The sequence below is a fragment of the Rattus rattus genome, chromosome 1 (assembly GCF_011064425.1).
Source record: "Rattus rattus isolate New Zealand chromosome 1, Rrattus_CSIRO_v1, whole genome shotgun sequence".
Classification (NCBI taxonomy): Eukaryota; Metazoa; Chordata; class Mammalia; order Rodentia; family Muridae; genus Rattus; species Rattus rattus.
In genome coordinates this window covers 55,564,731-55,578,186 of record NC_046154.1, presented here as the reverse complement: position 1 = coordinate 55,578,186, position 13,456 = coordinate 55,564,731, and the positions used below count along the sequence as shown (strand labels likewise).

At 40.3% G+C, this 13,456-nt stretch overlaps 1 protein-coding gene across 1 annotated transcript in view; it reads right to left on the bottom strand.

Annotated features, from left to right (window-relative positions):
- Positions 1–2,544: 2,544 nt before the first annotated feature.
- Dock7 (dedicator of cytokinesis 7) overlaps positions 2,545–13,456 on the bottom strand; it is a 170,472-nt gene continuing 159,560 nt past the window's right edge. The window contains exons 43-48 of the mRNA XM_032901794.1: positions 11,051–11,185; positions 9,858–9,947; positions 9,502–9,738; positions 9,023–9,166; positions 7,666–7,772; positions 2,545–2,947 (exon numbers count right to left, since the gene is read on the bottom strand). Coding sequence (XP_032757685.1) covers positions 2,560–2,947; positions 7,666–7,772; positions 9,023–9,166; positions 9,502–9,738; positions 9,858–9,947; positions 11,051–11,185 — 1,101 coding nt within the window. The 3' untranslated portion in view covers positions 2,545–2,559. The remainder of the gene's footprint in view (positions 2,948–7,665; positions 7,773–9,022; positions 9,167–9,501; positions 9,739–9,857; positions 9,948–11,050; positions 11,186–13,456) is intronic.

The following is a 13,456-nucleotide window of genomic DNA, read 5'->3' as shown; positions in this document are numbered from 1 at the left end:
CTATGTGACTTCTCATTTAATTACTAGATTAAAATCAATGAACCTCAGCTTGGTGGTACCTTTAGTGATATCAAGAAGCCTTAAAGCAAATTTCTAGTTAATGGTTCAGTCAGTAAACGCTTGATAAGATTAATTTGAGGTACAGAAATCAGTTCAAACTGTTGGTTCATGAACTTATACTAATAAAGTAACTCAAAGATCAAAGTGCTGTCACTAGCATGTGCTGGTATTAGATTTCTGCTATCTAACCACTTACAGGAATGTTTTATTAAATACTGTTTTTGGCAATTCATAACAGGTCTTGTTGTGGTAGGTTATCTGCACCATTGCCTAATTTGGGGCTGTTTGATGCCAGTTTAGAACCAGTTTTTGAACAATTTGTTTTTTTTTTCCTGTTGTTTATAAAGAAATCAAAATCCCACTCGTTAAAATTAGTGTAAACATTCACATATTTAATAGTACCTTTAAAATAAGCATTACTACATTTAAAATGGTTCAAAAATGAATGAATCTATAAATGGTAATATAAATTAAAAAATAAGAACTTAAAAGTAAATAAATTTAACATTAGCTATGGTATAAATAATTGTAAATGTGTACTGTACCTTTGAATCATTAAAACTTTTTGTTTTTAAGATGACACCATGTTACCAGAAGGTTAGAAACCACAGCCACAAGCCTCACATGTAACGGCCTGCATCTGGGAGCACATTCTTGGAGTAAATCAATGCTATTGCTTCCAGAATGACATCCAAGTCCTACTTTTCAACAGATCTTGCACTCAGTGTTGAATACATGGCTCTTTTCAGATGAATAGAACACATCTGTGTATTTTAGAGCTCCATTTTCCGAAGGCTCATTCGGCTGAAGGAATCTCTGAGGGAGAGAAGATAATACAGTTAAGAACAGCTTTGGGCTTTGCAGAAAACCTTTTAGGGTTTGTTTTGTTTTCCCTGCCTTCTTACATATGTTGTCATATTCTGGCTTCAGATTTATCTATAGATTAGAGGTATGTGATAGCAGCCACTTTACCAGTCAATGATTATTTGTTCTTTAACTGCCATGGGAGAGATCTCTGGAGTATTCAAGATTACTATGGTAAGAAACAAGTATTTCTCTAATCATAAATTTGGAATCAAACAAGTGGTTCTCAAACTGCAAAATATTTTATGTGGGATTACATATTGCAATTTACCATATTTGAAATTAGCTGAACATTTTTTAAGTTATTTTACAAAGTAATTGTTATATTTTATTACATATAACTTGCAGTGCCACTCACCCACCTTTAAACTCAGCACTCAGGAGGCAGAGAAGTGGATCTCTGAGTGAGTGAGGGCCAAAACAAAATGTAGAAACATTCCAGAAGAGTAGCACTCATCTGTAATGTCTAGCTTAATAATAGAAGGCCTCAGTTCTCCAATCTGCTTCTACAGCCAAAAGCATCCAATCTTTGGAAAAGTCCATTCTACACATATGAAGCCAGGAAGACGGGCAAAGTCAAGGTCCCAGATCACATTTTGACAATCAAAATCCTAAGAAATGTTTATCTCCTAAGTTCTATAGACTTAAGGATTTTATTCATGAAATATTTTTATAGATTTTTCTTCATGAACTGATTTCTTGCATTTTCATCCCCTCAACCTGCTGCGGCTGATGATGGAGTCAGGTGCATGTAGCTAGAGATTTCGAAAAGACTGAAGGGAAAATGGGAAGTTGTTTACTTCCCTACTAGGAACTCTAAAAGAACTCCCTCATAGGTGTTGGGTAAGAGAAGGATGTATTTTACCACAAGGGATAATGTTCTTTGCACTTCCCCAGTTCCTGTAGCTTGTGGGGGAGACAGATCTCCCTGGAGGCTGTGACATAGAGCAGGCTCTTGGCCCATTTCTCCTTTTTTTTAAGGCAGTATTTGTCTAAGTGGCCCAGACTACTTGAACTCACAACTCTGCTTTGGCCTCTAATGCTGGGATGACAGGGTGTACAGTTGAAGGTTTTGGAATGAATGTGTGACTTTGTCTCAGACATCTACAAGTATAAAATTAGTAGGCCATTAAGCAGCAAAGGCTAAGTTTCTGCTGTTGACAGCAGTTTCCTTTTCCATCCATATTCAAACAACGGCTTCTCAAATGTTAATTTATCATACAACATAATTGACTTATTAGTTTATCATTTCAAAGAAAGGGGTGAGAAAACACCAGCCACAATAATCCAACAGGTAGATACAGCTTGGCTTCCAGGGCTCAGGTACCTCAGAATGGATGCCAGGCTCCACCAGGGGCTCTTTACATCTGCAGTGGCAGCTTCACAGCCTCCTGGGCGTACCTGTACCACACACGAGGCACGAACTGCTTACATGTGGCTTGGGTTCACTTGTAGAAAACTCCTTTCCGACTTGTGAAAAAGAAAAAATGACTGCAGCTCTCCGGACAGTCAGTCAGGGCACCTGTTCTCTGCGCAGCTCTAGGTGACGTAGACTACTGATGACTCTGGGGCAAACATTCTAGTGAATGCTCTCACCAGGGCCAGAAGCTGGGACAGGACTTTGAAGGGGAGAGTTTACGAGAGCTTTATGAAGCCAGACTTAGTACTGTTCCAGTTAACCTGCCCTGCACAGAAAAGGCTGACCTTCAAACTGAATAGGGTTAAGTGGCAAAAGCATAGACAAGTTGGATTTGTTAGGGGATGCAATACCTGAAATTTTATAGCAAAAAGCTGTGAAACAAAATTAAGCAGTTTTTCTAAAAAGCTCTGTGGAGGAAAGGAAAACTTAGTGTACCTGTGGCAGGTGACAGGCAACACAGCCTTGTATAGCTGAGGGATTTTTCTGTTTATCAGTGGCTGCAGAGCCTCTTTAAGGCGATGGTAATTTCTCTCCAGTTCTCTTTGATACTCCTTTTGATCTGGCCCAATTAAGCTCTTATTTTTTCTTAAGGCATCCTCACACCTAGGGGGTGAGAAAATACATGTTTAGACATTTCTCCTCCCTTAGAAATTTGTAATCCTAAACACACCCTACCCACAAACACCCCAACATACACACCACATACTCACACATACACTCATACACACACACACATTCACACACACACCACGCACACACCCCACACACACACACCCACACCATTCAATTGATGGCAGGTGATTGTCTTGATTATCTTGTTTTAGGTCTACTGTGCTGTTACAGTTTAGGTGTAATACGTCCTCACAGACTTCATGTGTCGAAGGCTCTGTGCCCAGCTCATGGGACTGAGAGGTGCCTGGATCACGAGGTGCTAACTTCACCAGGGGTCATTAGTGGGTGGCCCAGACATTGAAGTAGGTCAGTAGTGGTAGCCGCTGAAGGTATACTGTGTCTGTGGCCATTGCTCTCTGCTTCCTCTCTGTGATGCAACAGGCATCTGAGTGTCTTTTAAAATCTCATAAACACTTCCTGCTACTCATTAAGTTGAAAGCATATTTTATTAATGTGTAGCGCAGGCTGGCCTAGAACTTGTGATTCCTCTGCCTCTGCTTTCTAAGTACTGGGAAGTGTGTGTTACTATTTGTCTTTCACAGTGCTGGGAGATCAAATCCAGGCAAGGACACTATCACTGAGTAGCTCCTGAACTGTCAGCGCTGACTCTGAGGCCACCCCTCCTCCCAACCCTACTGTTTCTAGATCAGAGACTCTTTAGGATTTTTGTCACTCATCTGTGTAATGATGGCATCTTTGTTTTTCCCCCATGTTGAAATAAAAGGTTTGGTTTAATAAATAGGTAAGGACGTTTTAAAAGGTTTGCACCTATACAGACTTGGGGTGGTGCACATGCCCATAATCCTACCAGCTGAGAGGTTGAAGCAGAACAGCAAGTTCAAGGCTTGCATGGCTGCCTCAACACAGCAAAGCCACATGTACATATGTATAGCTAAACATCCCTGCTTGTGCACACAGCTCAAATGGTGCTTGGAGAAGTGCACAGCTTTAAATGCTTATACTAGAAACGGCCACCAAGCTTGACCATCTGATCCCAGAGACCCACATGGCAGAGAGAGAACTGACTCCTACACAAGCAGACCCAGACCACTTAGATGTGCACACATACATAAAAACAAGTAAAGTAATCTTAAAAACCAAAAACGTGTTAATACTGGAAAGCAATTTGAAAGAAGTCATATTCTGAGCTTATATATTTTGGGGAAGTGTGCGATCACCTACGTGTAGATAAGCAAGTGAACCTGGAGCTCTATGCCAAGGTGCACATGTGCTGCACATGTGGCATTCAGTTCAGACATCTTCCACGTACATGTTTATATGTGTGTGCTTGCAGTAGCAACACAACCAGGAGTCTCCAAATATAACAGAAAGCAGCAGCAGAGAAAAGAAGTGCATATCCACACAATGGAGCACTCGGACATTAGCTAGAGCAACACTTTTAGACAAAATCGCTGGCACAGCAGCTGACAGAAACAGTACATTCTAGAACAATGTAAAAAACACATCACTCAGAGATTCAGTGATTCCTGATAAAACTGTAAAAACAAAACGAACGAGAAAACAGAAACTCAGGACACTGCTTGCTTCTGGGAGGAAAACAGGAGCAGGGCATTAGAGTATGGGAATTATTATTTTAAGTCAATATTTAATGTGTTTAAGTTTAAAAGACAAAACCTCAGACTAAAAGTAAGTACACAGAAAGTATTATTTTTGGAAATTAAAAACAAACTGAACTGTCACTCAAAATTGATGAGCAGAAGACACCCTATTTATGTGTTCTACAACAAAGCAGGGCACAGACACGGAAGCATCTGCATTTTTTGGCATTAGTAATAGTGGTGACATTTTGGGGTATAAAGTACATAAAATACAAATGTTTATGTATTTTGACTCAGTGATTTCATGATGGAAATTTTAACTCAACAAAAGAAAGAAGACCCGGGGTTGGGGGATTTAGCTCAGTGGTAGAAAAGCAAAGGCCCTGGGTTGGTCCCCAGCTCGGAAAAAGAAAAAAAAAAAAAAAAAAAAAAAAAAAAAAAGACCCACTGTGGCATAAATTATACCATATTTAAAATCAAACAGAAAAACAGAATTCAGAATACCAAAGCAGTCAAGCTGATTAAATAATATCACCATTTACATAATTGTTCTAATTTTAACTGAAATAAGGGCTCTGCCCTTCCAGAGGTCCTGAGTTCAAATCCCAGCAATCACATGGTGGTTCACAACCATCTGTAATAGGGATCTTATATCTTCTTCTGGTGTGTCTGGAGACAGCCACAGTGTACTCATAAAGTAAAAAAATAATTTAAAGAATGTCTTAAAATTCAAGATTATATGTAAACTGTGAACTATGGTGGTGTGTGTTGAAAAAGCACAGCTAATATAGAAAAATAAACATGGAATATTAACTATTTTTTTCTTTCCTCCCACTCCCCCACTTGCTTTTTCATTCTTTGAAACAAGGGTTCACTCTGAAGCCCAACTGGGCTAGATCTCACTGCATAACTCAGGCTGACCTTAAACTCATAGCAATCCTCCTGTTTCAGGGATGTGGTAGCACACCAGCTATGCAACTTTCTCTGTAAGGTTCATATTATGAAGCATTTAAACACTTTTGGGCCCCTTTTTATAATTGTCCTGGCAGTAACACTTAATTCTTGTTGACTACAAGAATTCACTCCTCTGCCAGCCCCAATTAAATGTTGTTATATATGATTGAGATAGATAGATAGATAGATAGATAGATAGATAGATAGATAGATAGATATAAAAGAATTCACTCCTCTGAACAAAGTCTGTTTGGACCTAGCATACAGCTCAGTAGTCCTGTGCATGCCTTGTTGGTGTGAAATCGAAAAGAAACAGAAAAGGGAAAAAAGCATATTAGAAAAGACAACTGTTTACAATTGCAGTCACAGTAAAATATTGCAAACAGCAGTTACAGAAAGTTACCTGATTATCTACTATTAAATGTCTGGGGCACAAAAGGAACTAAATTATAAAAGTCCAACAATGCAACAAGATACAGATATTGATCTCAAAAGTTACGCAAATGGACAATATACGAAAAAGTCAACAGTAGAAAAATGCAAATAAAAACCTCCTCTTCCTAGTCAGAATGGCTCTTACAGAGACTCCGAGTAGCATGTGATGGTCAGATTTGGGAAAGGGCAGCCCCCTGCACCAGACAGCAAACCATGTAGCTCCTCACGAGCACTGGGCAGGCCCTGGGTTTGGCTCCCAGCACACGCGTGGTGGCTCACAACCATATTAACTCCAGTGCTGGAACTCCTTTTGTCTGGCCTCTGACGGCACCAGGGACATACATGACACACCTGTACACACACAGGCAAAATACTCATACACATAAAAGAAAGCTTAAAAAACCAAAACCAAAGTAGAACTACCAAATGGCACAGCCAGGAATATACACAAAAGAAACAAAGTCAGTCTGTTAGGTCAAAGAGACATTTACATTCCCACCCCATCCTGGTCACTGCACCATGATTCACTTCAGCCAGGAGAGGAAACAACTACACCACCTATCAAATGATGAATGGGGTTAACGGGTGGGCAGGAGATGAGAGAGGGTGGAGGGTGAGGTGACTCTGAATATACTACATAAATATATGAAACAGCAAAGAACAGATTTAAAAATACGGGGGTGGGGAGGAGATGGTTTATTTGGGGATAGGGATGAGGTGGCTTGGTTGGTAAAGTGTTTGCTGCCCAAGCATGATAACCTAACCCCAAATCCCCTAGCACACATATAAACAAACAACAAAACAAGAAAAATGAACCAGGTGGGTTTTATGAACACGTTAATCTCAGCGGTGGGTGGGTGGGTGGAAAGGAGGCAGGAGACAAGAAGGTCCCTGGGGCTCACTAGCCAGCCAATCTAGTTTGCTTAGGCAGAGACTCTTTCAAAATATAAGATAGCAAGAGGAATGAGGGGGGTATTACAATGCTGGCTCTTGGCATCCAGATTTGGGGGGGGGCTTACAGTTCCAGATATTATAGTGGTATCTGCCTTCCTCCTGTGAGTCCAGTGTTTTAGTATACCCTCCCCCAAAGAGTTCCACAACAGCTGTTACAGTTTATGGCTGGAGGAATTCAATGCAGCCTGTGTCTGCACTGCAGGAGACCCTGTGAGCTTTATACCACAAACTCCTTCCCTTGCTGACACTACTTTGTATCTTTCAAATGCAACAGATCACAGAATCACAAGTTACAAACCGAGTCCTCTGAGTCTTCCTAATAATTCACCAAGAGCCTAGATACCTAGGTGTTATTTAACCTGGTCTATAAGCCTCTCTGAGCGGGAGATTACATTATCTGTCATTTGCTGTGAAGATCTCAAAGACTAAGAGACTGGACAGGGACATACACACACTGATGAGGTTAGGATTTCAACATTTTCTGCTTCAGTTTTCTAAGGGAGGGAAAATGGTGCTTCACACTGAAGAATAATACTAATTTTATGGCAATAAATAGCAGCTTTCAAGGTTGGGGTATGGAAAGGTGCAGGTCCATGCTAGTCAAGAACAGTGAATGCCACAGAGATTGCTTCACATGGTGAACCAATTCCTATTATCTGTTTCCAACAATTCCTTGTGGCTCTCATCACAAACTGTGGTACTGGTCACTCTTAATTTGAAGCTCTTTTTGAAAGAAGCCTCGAGTACCTTTTAGTAAAGTCCTTGAAGCAAAGGCGCAGCTTGTTGTGATGTCTGAAGAGCTTTGGGTCCCCAGGTATCTCAGACAGGAAGACCTGGGCGACCTCCAGAGGTCCCTGAAAGATAAAAGGAGACAATGCAGTGTTCTTGTCCTTTAGAGTCATGGAGTTTACCCACAGGACCACAGCAATGACAGGGCTGCATTTCCATTGAACACATGCATGTCTCTCAGGACTCTTCAGAGACAGCCTGATCCAAATACTCCATTCTTATCTACATTCTTGCCTACTACAGTCAGATTCATTTCATAGTGGATCACCCTTCAACGAACTGAGTGGCCCTTGAGGACGGACTACTGACTTCATCAATGCACTTTGCCTTGTATTATTTTTTTTAATGATTCTTGACACATAAGTTTTAATGCATCTCCAACCCACTTGATTTTACAAAAGCAACTTCTCTCAGCATTGTAAAAGTCATTCCTGATGCAGTAAATTAAACAAGAGTCTTTTAAACTATTTGACGGACAGAAATAAACATCATATCTGCCAGGGACACAAAGGTCTCATTTCAGTTACATCCTGCAGCATTTCTTGGTTCTACTCTTTAATCCAAAAAGTAGTTAAGACACATTATGTAAAACCTGACTGACAGTCTTCTTGATGCTCTTAACCAGGAGTATTCTTTAAGACTGGGGCCATGAGTAAAATCATGAGAAAGGCTCTCAGCCTTTCTCAGCAAACCAACTAAAGGAGATATTATGACAACTTCCAATATGTATGAAAAACCACTAGTGCTATCTTATGTGAAAGTATTATTACAATTTTCCAAATGATTCCGCATCATTTATTCCATAGAGCTCATTGTGAAGAAGCTCTGGAGAAGGAAACATCATTGAGGATCTAAGAGAGCAGAGGTTCACATGTGTTAAATACAGCTCTGGGAATGAGTCTTTTTTGAATCATGTACATTTTTTTAATGAAATAATTTTGTTTTGTTTTATGAGACAGGGTCTCATTATGTAGCCTCAACTGGTCTGGAACTGGCTACATAGACCAGGCTGGTCTTGAACCTCCCCAATGTGGGTTTAGGAGCATATGCTACCACAACCATTTAGCAAAGACTATTTTAAGTGACCAAATTTCTATAATATAAGCATAGACAGAGGAGAAAGCAGGTATGAAAATTGTAACTGAGATGTCATTAAACTTCCGTTTTTCCATTTCCATTTATACTTCAGTACCATGTGACTAATCCGATACGCACTATTTCCACCTAGTCTGCATGACTCTGTCTGTAAACATTAAAATGCTTCTCCAAGTCCAGTATAGAAGCCAATGGCCCACACCCAGCAGGAAGCACGAACCTGGTTCACAGTTGTTCCTACAGACCCCTGGAGGACCATTTGAAGCATTTTGGGGTCTGCTGGATCCTGATGTGTTGCAAACGCCAATTCCTGTGTCTTTTTCTGCATGTCTTCGATAGCAACTTCAATTGGTGTTAAGATTATCTGAGTAGAACATGACAATCAGGTCAGTGTAGTAACTGAACACTACCTGGTTAGCTTTAAATGAGAACATCAGAAGAAAGGGGACCTGTGATGAGCTTCCGTGTAGCAAAATCTAAACCTCAATCCCTAAATTAATAAAAATAAAAACAATAACTACCTTAAAAACATAAACTGAGGATGAGTTAGCAACTTAGAAGGGAGGCAAAACCGAGCGAGCAACAGTGGTGAACTCATTTTATGCTGGGGGCGGGGGGGCATGTCTTCTGTTAAAGCACACAGACTCAGTGTGAATGTACGAGGTTGGTGAATTCTTCTTTCCTGCACTGTGCAGTTACCTCTTCTTTGTGAGTGACGTTGACTCTTGTTTTAATGTAAGGAAAGGCATGAGATGTTGTCAGAATGGTCTTCCGTTTGAATTGTTCATGAAGCTCCCCGTGGGCTCGGCCATCTAAAGTGAAGGGCGTACAGTACATGAAACGGCGGAGATTATAATTTTTGTCAAAATAAGTGATTCTATCCTTCATCTCATAGGTGTCGAAGAATGGCTCCACGTAGGTAATCTGAATGTATGCCTGAAAAGGGAAAAGGTCCTCATTCACCAACAGTAATCTGCCGCCCAGTATGTGTCAAGCAAAACAGATGGAGATCTTCAGAGGCACAACCAGAGATCATTACAGTGTAATCAACCTACCTTGTTTGGATCTAATTTACACTTGTCTACAGGATTAGAGTCCTTGATTACTTCAAGCACATCCTCTCCAAATCTTTCTCCATAGAATCCCTGTAATGAAGCAGAAGAAATCTTTTACACAACTTTCCTGGTAAAGCAGAGTCAGCCCCCGAGGGAGGGAGACTCCTCAGTCAGACTGGGAGATTTGGCAGGTTTTGTTCTAGCCATGTTTCCATCCACGTGTTAAACAGCAGCATGTGTCTTCTCCAGTGAAAGCTCAGGTCTTTACAACGGGCCTCAAAAGCTACAGTTTGGGCAATGGTCCAGAAGGAAGAACTAAGACAGCAAGGGAGGTGAGCTTTAAATGCAGCCATACAGGAGAACCACCAGAAATTATCCTCACACCTCCCCCAGAGGGGCTTTGGACGATAAAGCTTGGGTAACACGGTCTCAGTATTTCTCAAGGCTTACCAAACTCATAAAAGTAAGGAGTCATAGTTTGAACCAGTTTATGAACCCAAAGCCAGTAGAGTCACTTGTAAGAGTCAACACTAGCTAAGAGTAGAAGCCAGCCTAGAGCCCTGCTTCCCAAACCGTTCTGTGTGCACAAGTCTCTTAGCAATATTGTCAAAATCTAGACTCTGATTTAGAAAGTCTGAGGTTGGATCTGGGATCCTCTTAGGGGACACTAATGCACCTGAGGCATGAGCCACACTTGGCGCAGGAAAAGAGAGGTTCAGAAGAGGACCAGAAAGATGAACACATAGAGTAAGCATGAATGTGTTTTCTTCTATGTGAGAGGCCAAACGTGCTCACAGCTACTCCCGAGCTCTCCAGCTGTGGCCCCGGGATGTCTCACTGGACACTTGGGCCACAGAGAACACTAGTGAGCCAGCTACTTTCTGGGCTTCTGCTTCCGATCTCATTCCACACCGCTACTTAACTTCTCCACTCTTACTCAAGCATAGACAAATCAGAATAATTCTGACAGATAAAGGAGCTTAGAAAATATGTATGAAGATAAGGCCTTAAAAGTATAGCTAATAATAATTTACTATTGTCATAAAAGATTTAAAGGCTTTGTAAGGGTGTTATTGTACCTCTCAAAAATTCTCATATACCACAGAAGTCGTTTATCTGACTTATTTAACAATTAAGACTGATGTGACAATCTATTTCCCACAGAAACACGACACAGTGACCACAGCACTCACCTCCAGTCTGTGAGAGATCTCCGCGAGTTTGGTTATGGCAGGCTCCTTGTAAACAAACTCCTGTTCATCCAAATCCCCGAACTTGGTTCCATAAAAACCAACACGGAAATAGGTGCCAAACATCCGCTTACCATCCTACATTAGAAAAATGAGAAAACTCAATACAAAGACTTTTTGTTATTTTACATTATGCATAGGTTGCTATATTATAAAATTTCTAAAATACTGTAAAAAATTATCTCAAAATTATGTTTATTTTCAAATAAAATGGTCTTCATTATATCTAACAAGGGTTATGCAAATTACGTTTCTTAGCAAATGAAACAAAATGGTCTTTGTTTTTAAGTCCACACAGTTGGGCTATATTAATTTATTTTCCTTATTGAGCCAAAAGGTCTTAATATAAAAGTTAATTAAAACACATCGCTAATACATTTTCAAGTCAACACAATCCTTCTCTTAGTCTCTTTGAATATATTAAAAAGAGACCATAGAAGCTAAGAGCATTAGGCATAGAGTACAAAATCAGCAAAACACCAAGACCCTTCAGAAGTGCTCATGTAAAAATTCTTTAATCAGTAATAGTGTTATATCTGTAAGTAGAAGAGTATAAATGAAATAGAAAGAAAAAAAATCTAGGTACAAGGTAATAACTACATTTTGAGAGGAGTTGTATTTTAAAGACCGCCAAAAGCAACCACCAAACTTCCCAATTCCCTGACTATTCTCCTTCCATTTTTATGGTCTTTTCAGTGATACCCTGTATGACCGACCACCCAGAAATACACAATTCTGTGATATGACTTAACATTAACCATGCACATACAAGGACAGAAAATGAAATGATTCAAGTTCAGTAAGAACTTTCCATGAGGGTGACATCGGGCACTTCCCATGCACTTTGGAGAATGCAGCCCCAAAGCGGGTTCAGAAGGACTCTGCAGTGACTCACACACAACCACATAAAGCACGGAGTTCCTCTCAATCCTCCTGAAGCCTAAATTACTTTATATTCATTTTTGCTATATCTAAAAGACCAGATCGTATATACATTTAAGAAGTAAACAATAAACATTATAGGTAATTAAGCACACTGAGAAACTTTGATCTTTAATTTACCAGTTTTATAATGCCAAAGCAAGAAAAATTAAGATGACCCCATATTATCATCCACAGTAAGAAAAATATCTTTGGAGCTAAAAAATACAATTTCTAGGGTTGGGGATTTGGCTCAGTGGTAGAGCGCTTGCCTAGCAAGCGCAAGGCCCTGGGTTTGGTCCTCAGCTCCAAAAAAAAAAAAATAGAAGATTAATCTTGTTGGAGCGAAATCACAGTTAGGATTTTAGTCATCCACAGGGCTCAACATTAAAGGGGGGGGGCAAGTGAACAGAGGAAAAAAGTGGGGACATTCCAGTAGATAGAGAAGGAAAAGAGCTCCAATCATACAAGGGAACATATGTGAAGAAGACCATCCATCCATTCAAGTATTGAATGCCAAAGGTACACCAGGCATTACGACACATGGCTTCACCAGAGAGAAAGAGAGCGGTCTCATTAAGTGGGTGACAGCTGAGGAAAGAGGTAGAAAGCTACTCATATTGATTTCTGGGGACGATATCCTCCAGCCCGAGGAACAGCCAGTGCTGAGGCTGAGGCAAGAGCCTATCTGATGTATTTGAGAAACAGGATGGCGAACAGCATGGGCGGACCAGAGAAAATCAGTTGAAACACAAGAGACAAGAGCATCAGAAAAATAACAAGGCGTTCCAGGATGGTACGTGTGTTTGCACATGTGTGTGTTGTAGAGGGTGAGCACAAAGAGGGGTTAATAGTCTGAGTAATGATATTTTGATTTAGAATTCTCTACTGCTCACCTATTGGCCAACATCCAGTTTTCAAAGTATAATCATGTAAATTCACTTGCAAAAAAAAAAAAAAAACACATTCCTCAAGTTAATTTTCTTTTGTTTTGATATCTGCTTTTGTTTTGAATACTTTCTTGTAAGTTAGCATTATTTTTTTTTTTTTTTTTTTTTTTTTTCGGAGCTGGGGACCGAACCCAGGCCTTGCGCTTCCTAGGCAAGCGCTCTACCACTGAGCTAAATCCCCAACCCCAGCATTATTTCTTTTACTGTTCAGAATTCATTCTGAATTTCACACCACTCCCACACTATATATAGCTTATTCTTCATAAGCGGTTTTACTTAAGGTTTTCTTAACTCTGTAGGTTAAGATAAAACTATGCACAGGCAAAGAAACTATGTCCCATGTGAAACACATTTACATCTGTTCTAGCTTTGTTTTTGTTGCTAAGGAAGAAACCTGTTGGGCTGTCGTGCACTTACACAAGGACCCTCGGCTGCTTCCTACACTATCTGACTTCCACACAGCATGTCAGCACTGGAC